This window comes from Bos taurus, chromosome 12 (genome assembly GCF_002263795.3).
Source record: "Bos taurus isolate L1 Dominette 01449 registration number 42190680 breed Hereford chromosome 12, ARS-UCD2.0, whole genome shotgun sequence".
In the NCBI taxonomy this organism is placed as follows: domain Eukaryota; kingdom Metazoa; phylum Chordata; class Mammalia; order Artiodactyla; family Bovidae; genus Bos; species Bos taurus.
The window spans coordinates 35,871,313-35,888,972 of NC_037339.1; the positions used below are offsets into that span (position 1 = coordinate 35,871,313).

The 17,660-nt window shown below is 43.1% G+C and overlaps 1 protein-coding gene across 6 annotated transcripts in view; it reads right to left on the bottom strand.

Moving 5' to 3' along the window:
* The window catches only part of IFT88 (intraflagellar transport 88), a 61,282-nt gene that overhangs the window by 18,195 nt on the left and 25,427 nt on the right, over nucleotides 1-17,660 (bottom strand). For all 6 annotated transcript variants that reach the window (XM_005213777.5, XM_005213776.5, XM_005213778.5 and 3 more), the window contains 7 exons: nucleotides 14,579-14,810; nucleotides 13,555-13,625; nucleotides 7,067-7,153; nucleotides 6,580-6,679; nucleotides 3,908-3,994; nucleotides 1,040-1,226; nucleotides 78-186 (listed from right to left, as the gene is read on the bottom strand). In XM_005213777.5, coding sequence (XP_005213834.1) covers nucleotides 78-186; nucleotides 1,040-1,226; nucleotides 3,908-3,994; nucleotides 6,580-6,679; nucleotides 7,067-7,153; nucleotides 13,555-13,625; nucleotides 14,579-14,810 — 873 coding nt within the window. The remainder of the gene's footprint in view (nucleotides 1-77; nucleotides 187-1,039; nucleotides 1,227-3,907; nucleotides 3,995-6,579; nucleotides 6,680-7,066; nucleotides 7,154-13,554; nucleotides 13,626-14,578; nucleotides 14,811-17,660) is intronic.

Consider the following 17,660-nt stretch of genomic DNA (forward strand, 5'->3'; position numbering starts at 1 on the left):
ACTGGTTAAGCTTATCTAGTAAGTGGTACTCAGTCACCAGCTGAGTGAATTAATGAAAGCATTCTTAAGGAAGATACACATTTGCTATCTGGTAAAGGACTTGGGCGCTATTTCTTAGGATTGCATGAAGTTTCAGGAAACAGTCCAAAGCTTCATCAAGCCGGTTTAGCTTCTTATAGGTAAGGCCTTGAGAAGAAGGAAAAGAAAAAACATAAATTATAAATACTAGCACTGGTAGTAATTTTCTCAAAGTAACAGAATGAATATTTAAACATAGGTAAATATTCATCCAGAAGTCAAAATAAAAATGAACACAATTTGTTAAAAAGGGAGAGAAGACAGGAAATTCCATTGATGTTTGGCAGACACCAAAACATGCCCAAAGCTTTCATAAAATGGAGGGTGGGGCAGGAATGACAAATGGATAGAAAGGACATAACAAACAGTTCAGAAACAAGCTGGGTTACAGAATTCAGTCACAGTGGGCATATAAAGTTGAGGACAACTAACGGACAAGTCATAAAGGTGCCAGGACAAGTGACCACGTATGACAAAAAATCCAGAGTCCTCTATTGAATTTTTTCCTCTTTCAAATAAATTCATAATTTATTCGAAAAACAGAAAAAACAAAGCTATATAAGTATGAAAAGAAAACAGAGGAAAATGATTTTGTAATCTTGAGGTGGGGAAGGGCTTCGTAAAGCAATAAACAAATGAGCCAAAAGTTTTCAAAAGCCAAATATGACTACATAAAACATAGAAAAATTCCCTTTCACAGAAGAACTAATAAAGCTCCTTCAAGCAATGGACTAGGAGACACATTTAAATGCATGAAGAAGCTAAAACAGTGCCTGGTGACTGACCTCCCGCCCCAAGGGCTCTACACTCGCCCGTCTTCTACCCCCCCACTTCCTTCACATGCAGCTTCACTGTCTGCCTATGCCACTAAAACTGCTCATTCCTCCCTGCCGGCTCCTCTCACCCAGCCCCAACCCAGGAGGGTGGAAAAAAAAAAGGGCAACTTTCCCATTTTACTCACCAATGTTATAAAGCGCTTCAGTGCAAGAACAGTCATTTCTTAGAGCCTCTTTATAGAACTCGGCTGCCTTCTCATAGTCTCCATTTGCAAAGACTGTATTCCCTTTATTAGTAAGAGCCGACGGATTATATCTGTCAGAGTTCACAGCTAAATCTGCATAGCTACTGGCTTGTGCAAATTCATTTTCCTAAATAAAGTACCAAACGCACAAATTACCTGAAGCTCTTCTCACCTTCTCTGACTCTTCTGAGATTACAGACATGATAAATGGACTTTCTGAAATTACAGATAGGAGAAACACACATTTTACATATCCTAGTCTTGCCAGACTCATCCTATAGAAGGGTTTTAATCATCAAGAAGTTTCTTATGAATGACTTCTCCATAGTCATGGTCTGAACACCCCACCATTCAGAAGTCAGTGGCTCCATCTCCTGTCACCACAGATGGAAGGTGTGAGCTCCCCACACCTACAACACCTACACAGCTACCAAGGCACCACTGCCCCCATCACCACCCTGGCTGCATGGCCCATGGATCCCTGTCACCACAGTCCACGGCCTCCGCTGCATCACCAGTGTCACTGTGTCACTGCCTGATGAGGACATGGCCGTCCTTCACCTGCCCTGTGCAGGCCTCTCACATAACTGCTGGTGCCTCGTCATCTTGGCTGAGGGAGGGACCCAGCTTCCCACCTCCCCTCCCCTGTGGTTCTTGTTCAGCGGCTGTGGGGCTCCAGGATGTGAGGCAGCACTACCCTCCCCCTCCCTGGTGAAGGTCCTTCCTGATCTCCAGCTGCAGGGCTGGTGTGGAGACGCCCCTGGGCCCCAGGCTGTCCTCACTCGCTCCCTGCCACAAAGTCCAGTTCTTCCTCCTGCTGATGACCATGGCCCGGATCTGTGAGGGCAGCCGCGTCCCAGGGACCTCTCCACCAAGATGACGGGCACTGGGGTGTTTCCAGCCACTTATGGTTATCGTGAGTGACACTGCTCTGAGCACGCACATATGAGAATCTGTGGGGACTCTGCACTATGATTTATGAATCAGTACCTATCAGCCGGGTGCTGCTGCCATAAACACTGAAACATGCAACACTGTCTACTGGATTAGGTTGCAGGAAAAGCAGTGAGGGGCTGCTGCAGAGGCGATGAGCCACGAGTGGAGACTAGAAATGGCTTTGAGCCTGATGAAATGGCTTTGAGCCTGATGAAATGGCTTTGAGCCTGATGCTGTGGCTGGATGACCTCAGGGTCCTGGGAGGGAGGGGAGGAGCAGGGTGGGGAGAGCAAGACTCAAAAGCAGCCTCGAGGACAACCAAGGCCTCCACACCCTCCCCCCCAACCGAAGCCTCCTCCCCCCGTCCCACCCCTGCACCCTCCCCTCCCTCCCCTCCACACCCTTCCCTCCCTGAACTCTTCCCCGCCACCCCGCAACAGGACAACAGACTCCATGAGCACAGGGGCCTCTGCTCTCAGGGACCCTGGCAGATGAGCAAGCAGTGCTGTGAGACAGAGGGAGCACCTCCCAGCCTCAGGTGATGGGGCTCCAGGTAAATCCAGGCCCTTCAGGCAGGATGTGAGGGGGCCTTGGTGACATCAAGCACTAAGTCTTATTACAGAGCAACAGACCCCACACTGGACACAAGCCACACACCTTGGACTCTGTCACCCACGTGACACCCCAGACTGGTCACTCTACCTCAAACACTCCCTCAGAACCAGGAGCAGCGAGTCACTGCTCAGAGGCTGCAGTGGCTCTGCTCGGCTGACCACTCAGTTCTCCTCCTTGTAAGTTTTTCTTGGTCTCCTCCTGCACACTCATCCAACCTGATAAAAATCTGGTCAGGAAGTAAACCATCTTCACAAAGTCTACTGAAGATTTTCTAAATCTAACGGACTGGCTGCAGCGGAGACCGGTCCAGGAACAGCTGGGAACGCCAGGTTCTGGCCTTGCTGTCAACCCGTTCATGACCCTGGGGCAGGCAGGGGCCCCTCCTGGGAGTAGCTGTAGGTACAATGGCCCAGACCTATCCCAGCAGGAAAGGTCCTCAGGGTCAGCTGAGGCGTCAAGTGATGGCATGAAGGCCAAGCCCTTCCTCTCCCCTCCCTGCCCCTGTAGGACCCCTACCTCCAGCCTGGGATCTCTGTTCTCCCATACTAGCTCTCTGCTCTCAAGACTCCTGCTTCCCTTCATGCCTCCCACCCATCAGAGTCATCAGGCTGTAAGCTTCTCCTCTCCTGTCTCCATCTGACTGGCACTCTGGCCTCCTCGATCCCCACCCCTGCACTCTGTGCCCCACTTGCTCCCTGGACACACAGCTGCTGTCTTCATACCAGAGCCGGGCCTTCAACAACAACAGTTACTCTCACAGTTCTGGAGGCTGGAGGGCAAGGATCGAGGGGCCAGCAGGCCTGGTGTCCAACAAGAGCCATGTCCAGACCTGCAGGTGCCCACTTGCTGTGTCCTCAGAGGGCAGGGCTCTGGTCTCCTCCTCTTCTAATAAAGGCACAAATCCCCTCACAGCCTTGGCTAAACCTAAGTCCCCAGCTCCAAATACCATCACACGGGGTATGAAGGCTGCAAATATGAACCCAGGGAAGATGGTCCTCCTGTTCACAGCATCTATTATCAAAGTTTAAACCTCCAAGAGACAACCAGCCAAGTCCATCTCTCATCCTGACGTCCCAGATGGGATCAGTTCCAAGGTCCTCATTCCAGGACAGCCCTCGCCCTCCTGTCCACAAAGCCAGTCCAGCACCCCCCAACCTCACCCTGGTGTCATGCTTCCCCAGCTCCTCCAGAGCCTCGCCTTGGCACCAGCACAAAAACACACGGCTCAAATATGTGCTTGTGAAAAGCAGAACTCACCAAGTAATACAGGAAAGAGAGGTTGGTCGCAGCTGCACTCTTCACTCTACTGTCCTTTTTTTCAAACATTTTTAAGGTCTCCACAGCCTAGAAATGAAAAATCTTCAAATTGTTACCCTGGTAACATGACAGCACTTAGACTGAAGTAGGGAACAAGATTAGCGTACCGGGACAGAGGACCCGGAAAGGCCAGGGGTGGCTAGTGTGTTAAGGAGAACAGGTGACAGGTCAGGAGGTCAGTGATTATCAGGACTTGTGAAAAAGGACAAACTAGAAACAGTTAAAATTTCACAAAGGTCCCATCACTTCACGGCAAACAGATGGAGAAGCAATGGAATCAGTGACAGAATATTTTCTTGGGCTCCAAAATTACTGCAGACAGTGACTGCAGCCATGAAATTAAAAGCTCCTTGGAAGAAAAGCTATGACATACCTAGACAGTGTATTAAAATGCAGAGACACTACTTTGCCAACAAAAGTCCATATAGTCAAAGCTATGGTTTTTCCTGTAGTCATGTATGGATGTGAGAGTTGGACTGTGAAGAAGGCTGAGCGCCGAAGAATTGATGCTTTTGAACTGTGGTGTTGGAGAAGACTCTTGAGAGTCCCTTGGACTGCAAGGAGATCAAACCAGTCCATCCTAAAGGAAATCAACCCTGAATATTCACTGGAAGGACTGATGCTGAAGCTGAAGCTCCAATACTTTGGCCACCTGATGCAAAGAGCTGACTCATTGGAAAAGATGCTGATGCTGGGAAAGATTGAAGGCAGGAGGAGAAGGGGGAGACAAAGGATGAGATGGTTGGATGGCATCGCTGACTCAGTGAACCTGAGTTTCAGCAAGCTCCAAGAGATGGTGAAGGACAGGGAAGCCTGGCGTGCTGCAGTCCATCAGGACACAACTGAGCGACTAAACAACAACAAGACATAGTGAAGTTACGAACACAACTGGTGGGTCCACAGCCAATTAGATTTGGCTGAGGGAGCAGTGACAGTGGTTCTGTGAGCCTGTGATGTAGTCAGTGTTTACCTGAAGACGACCATCTTCTCTCAGAGAACAATTAGAAAAGTCAGATAATTCACTAAAAATACTTTTGAGGGCACTGGAGAGCTACTGAGGCAACAGAATTTGAAGCCAAGATTCAACAAACACTGAGCCTAAATAAGCACAGTGAAAGAAAAGGCTGAGAAACATTCTTAAAACATGAGGGCCCTGTGGATGGAGGTGAAGAGAGGGACAGACATGATTGCAGCCCCACGAAAGGAGACACAGCTGAGCAGCCTCAAAAGTGGGACAGGAGCGATCCTGGAGCATTACAAAGTAACCTGCTGCAGATCCAAGTGTGACTACACTCTGCGGCAAGAAGACTTTAAAGCATGTTCTTAACCCTCTGCAAGTCTGACATGTCCCGACCAAGCAGGACACATGGGATGTCAGACTTAGAAGAAATAACAAAAGTATTTAGAACCTCCAACATCGACTTAAAAACATGGACAGAATAAAAACATATTTCATATTTTAAGATTCTAAACTATAATATTCTGAAAAGACTAAATAATTAAATTCTAATAAAAGGAACATTCTCAGGTATTTTTGGCTCTGAAGTAGGCAGTTTTCAAAATGTTTTTTACATGTTTTATGAATGTCTCCAACATTTGTTTTTAAAAGTAAAATAATATAAATGTATTTATAAATGAAACCGATAAAAGTTAACTTAATAAAATTTAGTTGTAAATGGAAAAACAACGAAAATAAAGTGTTAGTTTGGGGTTTCCCCCACCCCCCCAAGAAGAATTGTTGTGGTTATTCAGATGCTAAGCCATCTCCGACTCTTTGCGGCCCCATGAACTGCAGCACACCAGGCTTCCCTGTCCTTCACTATCTCCCGCAGTTTGCTCAAACTCATATCCATTCAGTTGGAGATGTTATCCAACCATCTCATCCTCTATTTCCCCTTTCTCCTCATGCCCTCATTAGGAAAACAGGTAAATCTGTGTTTTGGTTTCTTTTCCTGGCTGATGCTATCTGAAGCTACAGGCTTCAGCTTTCCTGAATGTGTCCATCTACCACCACTGGCCTTCACCCTGTCCATGTGCAGCTCTAATGGAGTTCTTTCTCTGCTATAAAGATGACCATAGGGACCTCCCTAGCAGTCCACTGATTAGGACTCTGTGCTTCTACTGTTGGAGGCATGGCTCCATTCCTGGTCAGGAACTAAAATCCCTGCAAGTTGCCTAACATGGCCAAAAAAAGAAAGAAACAGGAGTAACAGGTCAAAATTAAAAACACAGCATTGTTAAAGGAAATTATGTTTAGAAATAAAAATATTACTCTACTTCAGAATAATGACAGGTAATAGTATTCTAGAAAAGAGTTTCATAATAATATCACTTTGATCAGTTAACATGAAATTCCATCTAAACACTTTTTTTTGGCTGGTTTTATTCATGAAATGAGAGCAAGTACACAAGCCAAGCAGACCCAGCAGGGACAGTGACAACCGGGGCGGGGGGGAGGCCAGCAGAGCTCCATCTCACCCGCTCCATCCAGGGTCTCCTCCCCACGGCTGACTGTATTCAGACGTACCCAAACACTAGGCTGTCAGAGCCAGCAGGGCCTGGGAGGGGAGAGGGGCAGTCCCTGTGCATTTAAACACTTTTTTAAAACTTACCTGATTAAAGTCCTTTTGTCTCAGGTATGTAATTGCTTTGTTTATTTCCAGATCATTTGCCAGCTCTACATACTGAGAGGCTTTCACAACTTCAACACACCTATAAAATAAAGCATAAAAAAAGTTTATTTTAAGGGACTTCCCAGGTGGTACAGTGGTTAAGACAATGCACTCCCAATGCAGGGGGCATGAGTTAGACACCTGGTCAGGGAACTAGACCCTACATGCTACAACTAAGAGTTCACATGCCGAAGCTCAAGACCCCTTGTACCCAACTAAGACCTGGTGCAGCCAAATAAATAGATATGTAATTTTTAAAAACGTTATAACTTTTAGAGTGTCCTTTGCTAATTTACCATATAATATGATTTGCTTCATAAGCAGAAATCACTATTTGCAATTATTTATTCATTTTTCTAATACCAAAGTTTTAAATCAATAAAAGAAAACGCCATGTCCATCCAATCACAGTGAATTTCTCTCTTACCAGTCATAACCTACAGCAAAGGATGTTTCAATAACAGGAGCAATGAGTTTTGCAGCTGTCATGATATATTTTTCTGCCATGGCTTTTCTACATCAAAAAAACAAAAACAGATTTATTTAGAAATATGGTATAAAAAGTTTCAATTTACTCCTTAAAATATAAACTTATGCTACTGGAGAAGAGCAGAGAAACAGCTCTAGAAAGAATGAAGCAGCTGGGCAAAAGCGGAAACATTGATCAGCTGTGGATGTGTCTGGTAGTGAAAGTAAAGTCTGATGCTGCATAGGAAGCTAGAATGTTACACCTATGAATCAAGATAAATTGGATATGGTCCAGCAGGAGAAGGGAGAGTGAACACTGAGATCTTAGGAATCAGTGAACTAAAATGGATGGGAATGGGTGAATTTAATCAGTGACCATTATATCTACTACTGTGGGCAAGAATCCTTTAGAAGAAATGGAGTAGCCCTCATAGTCAACAAAAGAGTCCAAAATGCAGTACTTGGGGGCAATCTCAAAAACAACAGAATCATCTCGGCTCGTTTCCAAGGCAAACCATTCAATATCACAGTAATCCAAGTCTATGCCCCAACCAGTAATGCTGAAGAAGCCGAAGTTGAATGGTTCTATGAAGACCTACAAGACCTTCTAAAACGAACACCAAAAAAAAGATGTCCTTTTCATCATAGGGGACTGGAACACAAAAGTAGGAAGTCAAGAGACACCTAGAGCAACAGGCAAGGTTGGCCTTGGAGTACAAAATGAAGCAGGGCAAAGGCTAACAGAGTTTTGCCAAGAGAATGCACTGGTCTTCCAACAACACAACAGACAAGTCTAGACATGGACATCACCAGATGGTCAAATTCTTTGCAGCCAAAGATGGAGAACCTATATACAGTCAGCAAAAAAAGACCAGAAGCCGACTGTGGCTCAGATCATCAGCTCCTTACTGCAAAATTCAGGCTTAAATTGAAGAAAGTAGGGAAAACCTCTAGTTTATGACCTAAATCAAATCATTTATGATTATACAGTGGAGACGACAAACAGATTCAAGGGATTCGATTTGGTAGGAAGACTGCCTGAAGAACTATAGATGGAGGTTCATAACATTGTACAGGATCGGGTGACCAAAACTATCCCCAAGAAAAAGAAATGCAAAAAGGCAAAGTGGTTGTCTGAGGGGGGCTTACAAATAGCTGACAAAAGAAGAGAAATGAAAGGCAAAGAAGAAGGGGAAAGATATACCCATGTGAATGCAGCACTCCAAAGACTAGTAAGGAGAAATAAGAAAGCCTTCTTAAGTGAAGAATCAAAGAAACAGATGAAAACAATACAATGGGAAAGACCAAAGATCTCTTCAAGAACACTGGAGATACTAGGGGACTATTTCATGCAAAAATGGACACAATAAAGGACAGAAATGGCAAGGACCTAACAGAAGCAGAAGAGATTAAGAAGAGGTGATGAGAATACACAGAAGAACTACACAAAAAAGGTATTAATGACCGGGATAACCATAATGGTGTGGTCACTTGCCTAGAGCCAAACATCCTGGAGTGTGAAATCAAGTGGGTCTTAGGAAACATTACTGTGAAGAAAGGTAGCAGAGGTGATAGAATTCCAGATGAGCAATTTTAAATCCTAAAAGATGGTGCTGTTAAAGTGTTCACTCAATGTGCCAGAACATTTGGAAAACTCAGCAGGGGCCACTGGACTGGAAAAGGTCAGTTTTCATTCCAAATCCAAAGACAGGCAATACCAAAGAATGTTCAAATTACTGCACAATTGCACTCATCTCATGTGACAGTAGGACTATGCTCAAAATCCTTCAAGCTAGGCTTCAGCAGTACATGAACCCAGAACTTCCAAATGTACAAGTTGGGTTTAGAAAAGGCAGATGAACCAGAGATTAAATCACCAACATCTGGTGGATCACAGAAAAAGCAAGAGAATTCCAAAAAAACATCTACTTCTGCTTCAATGACTATGCTAAAGCCGTTGACTGTATGGATCACAACAAACCATGGAAAATTCTTAGACATGGGAATACTAGACCACCTTATCTGCCTCCAGAGAATCCTGTATGCAGGTCAAGAAGCAACAGAACTGGACATGGAACAGCAGACTGGTTCCAAATCAGGAAAGGAGTACATCAAGGCTGTATATTGTCACCATGCTTATTTAACTTATATGCAGACTAACATCATGAGAAATGCTGAGCTAGATGAAGCACAGGCTGGAATCAAGATTGCCAGGAGAAATATCAATAACCTCAGATATGCAGATAACACCACCCTTATGACAGAAAATGAAGAAGAACTAAAGAGCCTCTTGATGAAAGTCAAAGTGGAGAGTGAAAAAGCTGGCTTAAAACTCAACATTCAGAAAACTAAGATCATGGCATCTGGTCCCATCATTTCATGGCAAATAGATGGGGAAACAATGGAAACAGTGCTCGACTTTATTTTTTTGGTCTCCAAAATCACTGCAGATGGTGACTGCAGCCATGAAATTAAAAGACACTTGTTTCTTGCAAGAAAAGCTATTAACAACCTAGACAGCATATTAAAAAGCAGAGACATTACTTTGTCAACCAAGGTCCATCTAGTCAAGGCTATGGTTTTTCCAGTAGTCATGTATGGATGTGAGAGTTGGACTATAAAGAAAGCTGAGCACTGAAGAATTGATGCTTTTGAGCTGTGCTGTTGGAGAAGACTCTTGAGAGTCCCTTGGACAGCAAGGAGATCCAACCAGTCCATCCTAAAGGAAATAAGTCCTGAATATTCATTGGAAGGGCTTCCCTGGTGGCTCAGAGGTTAAAGTGTCTGCCTCTAATGCGGGAGACCTGGGTTCGATCCCTCGGTCGGGAAGATCCCCTGGAGAAGGAAATGGTAACCCACTCCAGTATTCTTGCCTGGAGAATCCCATGGATGGAGAAGCCTGGTAGGCTACAGTACACGGGGTCACAAAGAGTTGGACACGACTGAGAGACTTCACTACTATTCATTGGAAGGACTGATGCTAAAGCTGAAACTCCAATACTTTTGGCCAACTGATGGGAAGAACTGACTCACTGGAAAAGACCCTGATGCTGAAAAAGATTGAAGGTGGGAGGAGAAGGGGCTGACAGAGGATGAGCCATGAGAGTCGGACACAACTGAGCTGAACTGAACTGCTCCTTGGAAGAAAAGCTATAACAAGCGTAGACAGTGTATTAAAAAGCAGAGATATCACTTTGCTGACAAAGGTCCATCTAGTCAAAGCTATGGCTTTTACAGTAATTGTGTACGGATGCGAGAGTAGGACCATAAAGAAGGCTGAGCACCAAGAATTGATGCTTTTGAACTATGGTGTTGGAGAAGACTCTTGAGAGTCCCTTGGAAATGGACAGCAAGGAAATCAAACCAGTCAATCCTAAAGGAAATCAACCCCGAATATTCATGGAAGGACTGATGCTAAAGCTCCAATACTTGGGCCAGCTGATGCTACCAGCTGACTGGGAAAGACCCTGATGCCAGGAAAGACTGAGAGGAGGAAAAGGGGGCGACAGAGAATGAGATGGTTGCATGGCATCACTGACTTAATGGACACGAGTTTGAGCAAGCTCCAGGAGATGGTGAAGGACAGGGAAGCCTGGTGCTGCGGTATATGGGGTCGCAAAGAGTTGGACACAACCTAGCGACTGAACAACAACAATAACAACAAGCATAAACACTGTCTACAGGCAGCTATGCTAGCAATCTATTTACAAATCAGGTTGAAAACCACAACTGGGAAATGGGATTAGAAGGCCATGACGACCTGTGGGATCAGCAGTTCTTGGTCTATGATGCCTCTGATGAAAGAAGAAAAGCAGGGAGTGGAAGGGGGTGGGAGGGACTCAGGGGACAGACACAGGACTCTGCAGCTGAAGCTCTGGGACCTACCGTCTGGGGAAATAAAGGAGTGAAAACCACCACTGAAGAAGCTGTGGTATATACTAGAACTGAACTGCTACATGTCTCTACAGAGCTGCCTAATCTTCACCTTTCATACAAATGGAGTCAGATTCATGTTTACTGTAGCATATGTCAGTATTTCATTCATTTTATGGCTAAATAATATTTCATAGTATGGATGGACCAGATATTTTTTATCCATTCATGTTGTGGACATTTGGGTTGCTTCCCTTCTTGGATGGCTGCTATGAACATTTGTTAAGTGATTGTGCAGATGTATGCTCTAATTATAAGCATGTTCATAACTGGCCATTGAAGCATTTTTATCATGGTTGCTTAAAAATTTATCAAATAATTTTAACATCTCTGTCATTTCAGTGTTGGCATCTATGGACTGTCTTTTTTTTCACTGAGATCTTCCTGGTTCTTGGTTTGGTGAGTGATTACTGATCAAAACTTGGACATTTTGAGGAGTTCCATAGCAACCTAGTGGTTAGGGTTCTGGGTTTTCACTGCCATGGTCTGGGTTCAATTCCTGGGTCAGGGAACTGAGACCTCCTGCAAGCTGCAGCACAGCCAAAAAAAGAAAAAAGAAAAGAAAGAAATTTTGACATTTTTGGGGTGTGTATATGTGTGTGTGTGTGTGTGTGTGTGTGTGTGTATATATATATATATACATATATAATGATGGAATATTACTCAGCCATAAAAAAGAATGGAATAACGGCATGTGCAGCAACACAGATGGACCTAGAGATGATCATACTAAGTCAAATATGCTGTTTATATGTGGAATCTAAAAAAATGATACAAATGAACTTATTTACAAAACAGACTCACAGGCATAGAAAACAAAGGGGAATAGGGAGTGTATATATATATATTAATATATAGAGAGTAAATCAACTGTTTCAATAAAAAGTTAAAAATAAAATAATGTTCATTCAAGATCTTCAATACTACTTTCACCTTGATTTTAAGGATTTGGAAGTGATGTATTTTAAAGAGGCAAATGCTTTTGTATTTTATTTGGGGGAAAAAAACTGATAGGTAGAAAATAAAAAGACTGAATTTTATTGAAATCTTCTGTTTTTAGCTGTCTTTCTTGACATCACTCCAGCAGGCAGAAAAGAGATATCACCTCATCACTTGCAGATAAAGGGAGACGCCCACATTCCCCACGGCCTACTCTGACCCTCATCTTGTCCTTTGCAGCCCCTGGCTTTCTGACTCCCTATTTCTTCAGCTCCCAGTCTGGGAAGCATGAGGGGATCACTGCCAGGCTGCTCCTCAAGTCACCAGGGCCCTTGCTCATCTGCCCTCTTGTCTCTACATTTCTTCTCATTTTGTTTTATATACAATTCCCAGGGTTTTTATTTGTACTTAGTGGGACTAACATGGAAAAGTACATCTACTCCATCTTTCCAGAAGGATAAGCTTAATTTTTACTGTTAAACTAACTTCTAAGGATTGAGGGCTCTCCATACACAGAGCTTCCCCAGTGACTCTAGTGGTAAAAAACCTGCCTGCCAACGCAGGAGACCTAAGGGACATGGGTTAGATCCCTGGGTCAGGAAGATCCCCTGGAGGAGGGCATGGCAACCCACTTCAGTATTCTTGCCTGGAGAATCCCCATGGACAGAAGAACTTTGAGGGCTACAGTCAAGACGGTCACATACAGTCAGACACTACTAAAGCGACTTAGCATGCATGTATACATACAATGGAGTATTATTCAGCCTTAAAAATGAAGGAAATCCTGTCACATGCTAAACACAGATGAAAAGCCAGTCACAAATGAACAAATACTGTGATTCCACTCAGATGAGGTCCCCAGAGCAGTGGATTTCATATAACAGACAGCAGAGTGGTGGCTGCCAGGGACTGGTGGGTAGGCAGGAGTTGGAGGGGGCGGTGCAGTGGGTACTGAGCTGCAGTGTGGAAGATGAAGGCTTCTGAACACCAGTCACAAATCAATGTGAATGTTCCAATACTTAACACTATCTTTGAAAAGAAGAATTATCTACCATGGTTGAGATAAATTTTACGTTATATGTATTTTACCATGATTTAAAAAAACTGAGCCCTCTCTCATACGATATAATTCCTAAGATGCCCAATGAATACTCAGTATTAGAATGTTCAAGCCATACTTGACAGAGACTAGGTACCATACTGGAGAAAGGAAGAAAACATATAAAGCGAAAGAATTTTGTCTTTGGGAGCTGCAATTTAACTGGGCAGGATAAAAATACACAGAGATATGTTTAAACAAAGGTAATATGAACAAAGTCCTAATACTGCACCAGATGCAGAGGGAAAGCAAACTACAGAGAAACAGAAACTGAGTAAAAATAACTGGGATTAACATGAGGACTAAGATTATTTTGAAGGAGAAAACAGAATTCAGTAAAGACAGAAATGGTTAAACAGCACTATTCTAGAAATATATGGAACACAACAAGTTTTGAAAGGAATAATCAGAATGCACATTCAAGTCTCTTAGAGAAGTTAAGACCACATTTAATCATTAAGTGCCCAAAATATTACCTTTCACGTTCCATTTGTCTCAGATGATCATTTTTTATAGCTTCAATCACTAAATTAGTATGTGGGTCATCCTGGGGGAAAAGTGAGGGAATCAGAAGTAAACACTGAGCACTGAGTGGCTAATCAGCCTCAGCACTAGGCCACTGTACACAGTGGAGAGTGAGTAGTCTTTCTGAACTGTTTTCCTCGTGTGAAGCGGAACTTTCTTTCTTTCTTCTGATGACCTGTCATACTCTTCACTGAACTAATGCAGATTCTAGCAGCTGACACAAGGTCAGGCTGGAAAGCACAGGACCAAGAATATGGAAGCCATGGTTGTCAGTACAAACGGGTGAAATCCTAAGTCACATGTAATTGCTTTAATGACATCAGTAACTTAGTATGACCCTACATTGACCTCTACTTCCTATTGAAGACACGGATGATTTCTTTCACTACATACATTATTTTTTCTCAATATGAAAGTTATATATGATATTTAACATCTACCCAGCATTTACTATGTTCCAGGATTAAGCATTTCACATGCACTCCCTCATTCGATCCTCACAACCCTATACAGCAGGCTGTTGTAATTAGTGCTATTTTAAATACAAAGGACAAGGAGAATAAATATTGAGCAGTGGGGCCAACCACCACACTGCCATTCCCTTGTAATGCACCAAGAAAATCTACCAGGTTCCTTTTATGAAATCAACATTACTATACCATCACGATCTATCAACATGGACAATTTCACATGATTTGACTTTACATAAGATAACATTAAGGAATGGTAATTTTTCACAAGATTCTCCATTTTGTTTTTTGAGTAAAATTGTGCAGTCTGTTTAAACCATAATCTCCAGCCCTATTTCAATAGTTCCATTGTCAACCTAATCTAAATAACATGAAAATGATAAAACACATTAATATAGGACTGGCAGAAAACTGAAGAGTCATCCATCCCAACTTCATCACTTCTGGAGACAGAGAAGCACAGCTAATTAGGAGCTGGCTATGTAAGAGTCTTCTTCATACTCACACTTGGCGAAATGTATTTATCATCTTCATCAATTTCTAGTGGAACAGCAATCAGTTTTTGGAATGACTTCTTCATTTTTTCTCGATCTCCAATGGCAAAGTAACTAAGAATCAGATTGAAGCCTGCCTTCAGATTCGGAGCCATACTCATGATGTGCTCAAAAGAAGAGATGGCGTCTGAATACTGCCCAGTTTTAATAAATGTGACTCCAATGTTCTGCATAATTTTAATCCTGAAAAAAAACATGGACTCCTTTTAAAAGTTTGAACTCCCCAGCTGGCAATCAAGTTATTCCACAAATAATTTCCTCCTTTTCTTTGCCATGTTACTTCTTGTTTTGTTAAAGATTTACTGAGGTTTATTTTACACATTATAAAATTCACTTGCTTTAAGTATGTGATTCAATAACTATTGCTGTACTAACACAGTTGTGAAACCACAGTCACACTCTAAGTCATTTCCATTTCCCTGGAAAGAACACCTGTGCCCACCTGCAATCACTCCTCAGTCTAGCCTCCTGCCCCAGGCAAACGCTGATTTCCTTTCTGTCTCTCTGGACTAGACTTGCCTTTCTAGACATTGCATGTGAATGGAGTTATACAGCATGTGATACCCTGTGCCTTCATTCAGTTAGCATAATTTTTGAGGTTCCTCCGTATCTCAGCATGTAAGAAGATGCCATTCCTTTTTCATTGCTGAATAGTATTCTACAGTGCAGCTATACCAGGTTCCATCCATTGACTATGTGATAGATACTTGGACTGCTTCTACTTTTTGGATATTATGAATAATTCTGCTACAAACACTCATGTACAATCCTTTGTGACGATATGTTTTCGTTTCTCCTGGTTATATACCTAACAGTGGAATTGGTCATATAGTAAATTTGCATTTAAATTTTTAAAAAAACAACATTATTTTCCAAAGTGTCTGTGCTATTTTATATCCCCAGTGCATAAGGACTCTCATTTCTCTGCATCTTCCTCAGCACTGATCACTGTCTATATTTGATGACAGCTATTCAAGATGGGCTCGATAAAGGACAGAAATGGTATGGACCTAACAGAAGCAGAAGATATTAAGAAGAGATGGCAAGAATACACAGAAGAACTGTACAAAAAAGATCTTCACGACCCAGATAATCACGATGGTGTGATCACTGACCTAGAGCCAGACATCCTGGAATGTGAAGTCAAGTGGGCCTTAGGAAGCATCACTATGAACAAAGCTAGTGGAGGTGATGGAATTCCAGTTGAGCTATTTCAAATCCTGAAAGATGATGCTGTGAAAGTGCTGCACTCAATATGCCAGCAAATCCGGAAAACTCAGCAGTGCCCACAGGACTGGAAAAGGTCAGTTTTCACTCCAATCCCAAAGAAAGGCAATGCCAAAGAATGCTCAAACTACCGCACAATTGCACTCATCTCACATGCTAGTAAAGTAATGCTCAAAATTCTCCAAGCCAGGCTTCAGCAATACATGAACCGTGAACTTCCTGATGTTCAAGCTGGTTTTAGAAAAGGCAGAGGAACCAGAGATCAAATTGCCAACATCCGCTGGATCATGGAAAAAGCGAGAGAGTTCCAGAAAAACATCTATTTCTGCTTTATTGACTATGCCAAAGCCTTTGACTGTGTGGATCACAATAAACTGTGGAAAATTCTGAAAGAGATCGGAATACCAGACCACCTGATCTGCCTCTTGAGAAATTTGTATGCAGGTCAGGAAGCAACATGGAACACCAGAGTGGTTCCAAACAGGAAAAGGAGTACGTCAAGGCTGCATATTGTCACCCTGCTTATTTAACTTATATGCAGAGTACATCATGAGAAACGCTGGACTGGAAGAAGCATAAGCTGGAATCAAGATCCCCAGGAGAAAGATCAATAACCTCAGATATGCAGATGACACCACCCTTATGGCAGAAAGTGAAGAGGAACTCAAAAGCCTCTTGATGAAAGTGAAAGTGGAGAGTGAAAAAGTTGGCTTAAAGCTCAACATTCAGAAAACGAAGATCATGGCATCTGGTCCCATCACTTCATGGGAAACAGATGGGGAAACAGTGGAAACAGTGTCAGACTTTATTTTTCTGGGCTCCAAAATCACTGCAGATGGTGACTGCAGCCATGAAATTAAAACTCGCTTACTCCTTGAAAGGAAAGTTATGACTAATCTAGATAGCATATTCAAAAGCAGAGACATTACTTTGCCAACAAAAGTCCATCTAGTCAAGGCTATGGTCTTTCCTGTGGTCATGTATGGATGTGAGAGTTGGACTGTGAAGAAGGCTGAGCGCCGAAGAATTGATGCTTTTGAACTGTGGTGTTGGAGAAGACTCTTGAGAGTCCCTTGGACTGCAAGGAGATCCAACCAGTCCATTCTGAAGGAGATCAGCCCTGGGATTTCTTTGGAGGGAATGATGCTGAAGCTGAAACTCCAGTACTTTGGCCACCTCATGCGAAGAGTTGACTCATTGGAAAAGACTCTGATGCTGGGAGGGATTGGGGGCAGGAAGAGAAGGGGATGACAGAGGATGAGATGGCTGGATGGCATCACTGACTCGATGGACGTGAATCTGAGTGAACTCTGGGAGTTGGTGATGGACAGGGAGGCCTGGCGTGCTGCGATTCATGGGGTGGCAGAGTCGGACACGACTGAGCGACTGAATTGAACTGAACTGAACTGATTCTACCTTATTTCCAACCACTCCTTAATATAATCCCATTTCAACTAAATCCCTTTATTCATAATTCTCTGACCATCAGACTATGGTGTTTCCCAGCCTTTTCTCAGTGTCCTTTTGTCTGGAATGCCATCTCTGCTTCACTTCAGTAACCAACTCAAGTGTACCTCCTTCACTAAGCCTTTTCTGACCTTTCCTGAGAATTCCTGTTCTCAGTAATTATTCCTGCAACTTAAGAAATATCAATAACCTCAGATATGCAGATGACACCACCCTTATGGCAGAAAGTGAAGAGGAACTAAAAAGCCTCTTGATGAAAGCAAAAGAGGAGAGTGAAAAAGTTGGCTTAAAGCTCAATAATCAGAAAACTAAGATCATGGCGTCCAGTCCCATCACTTC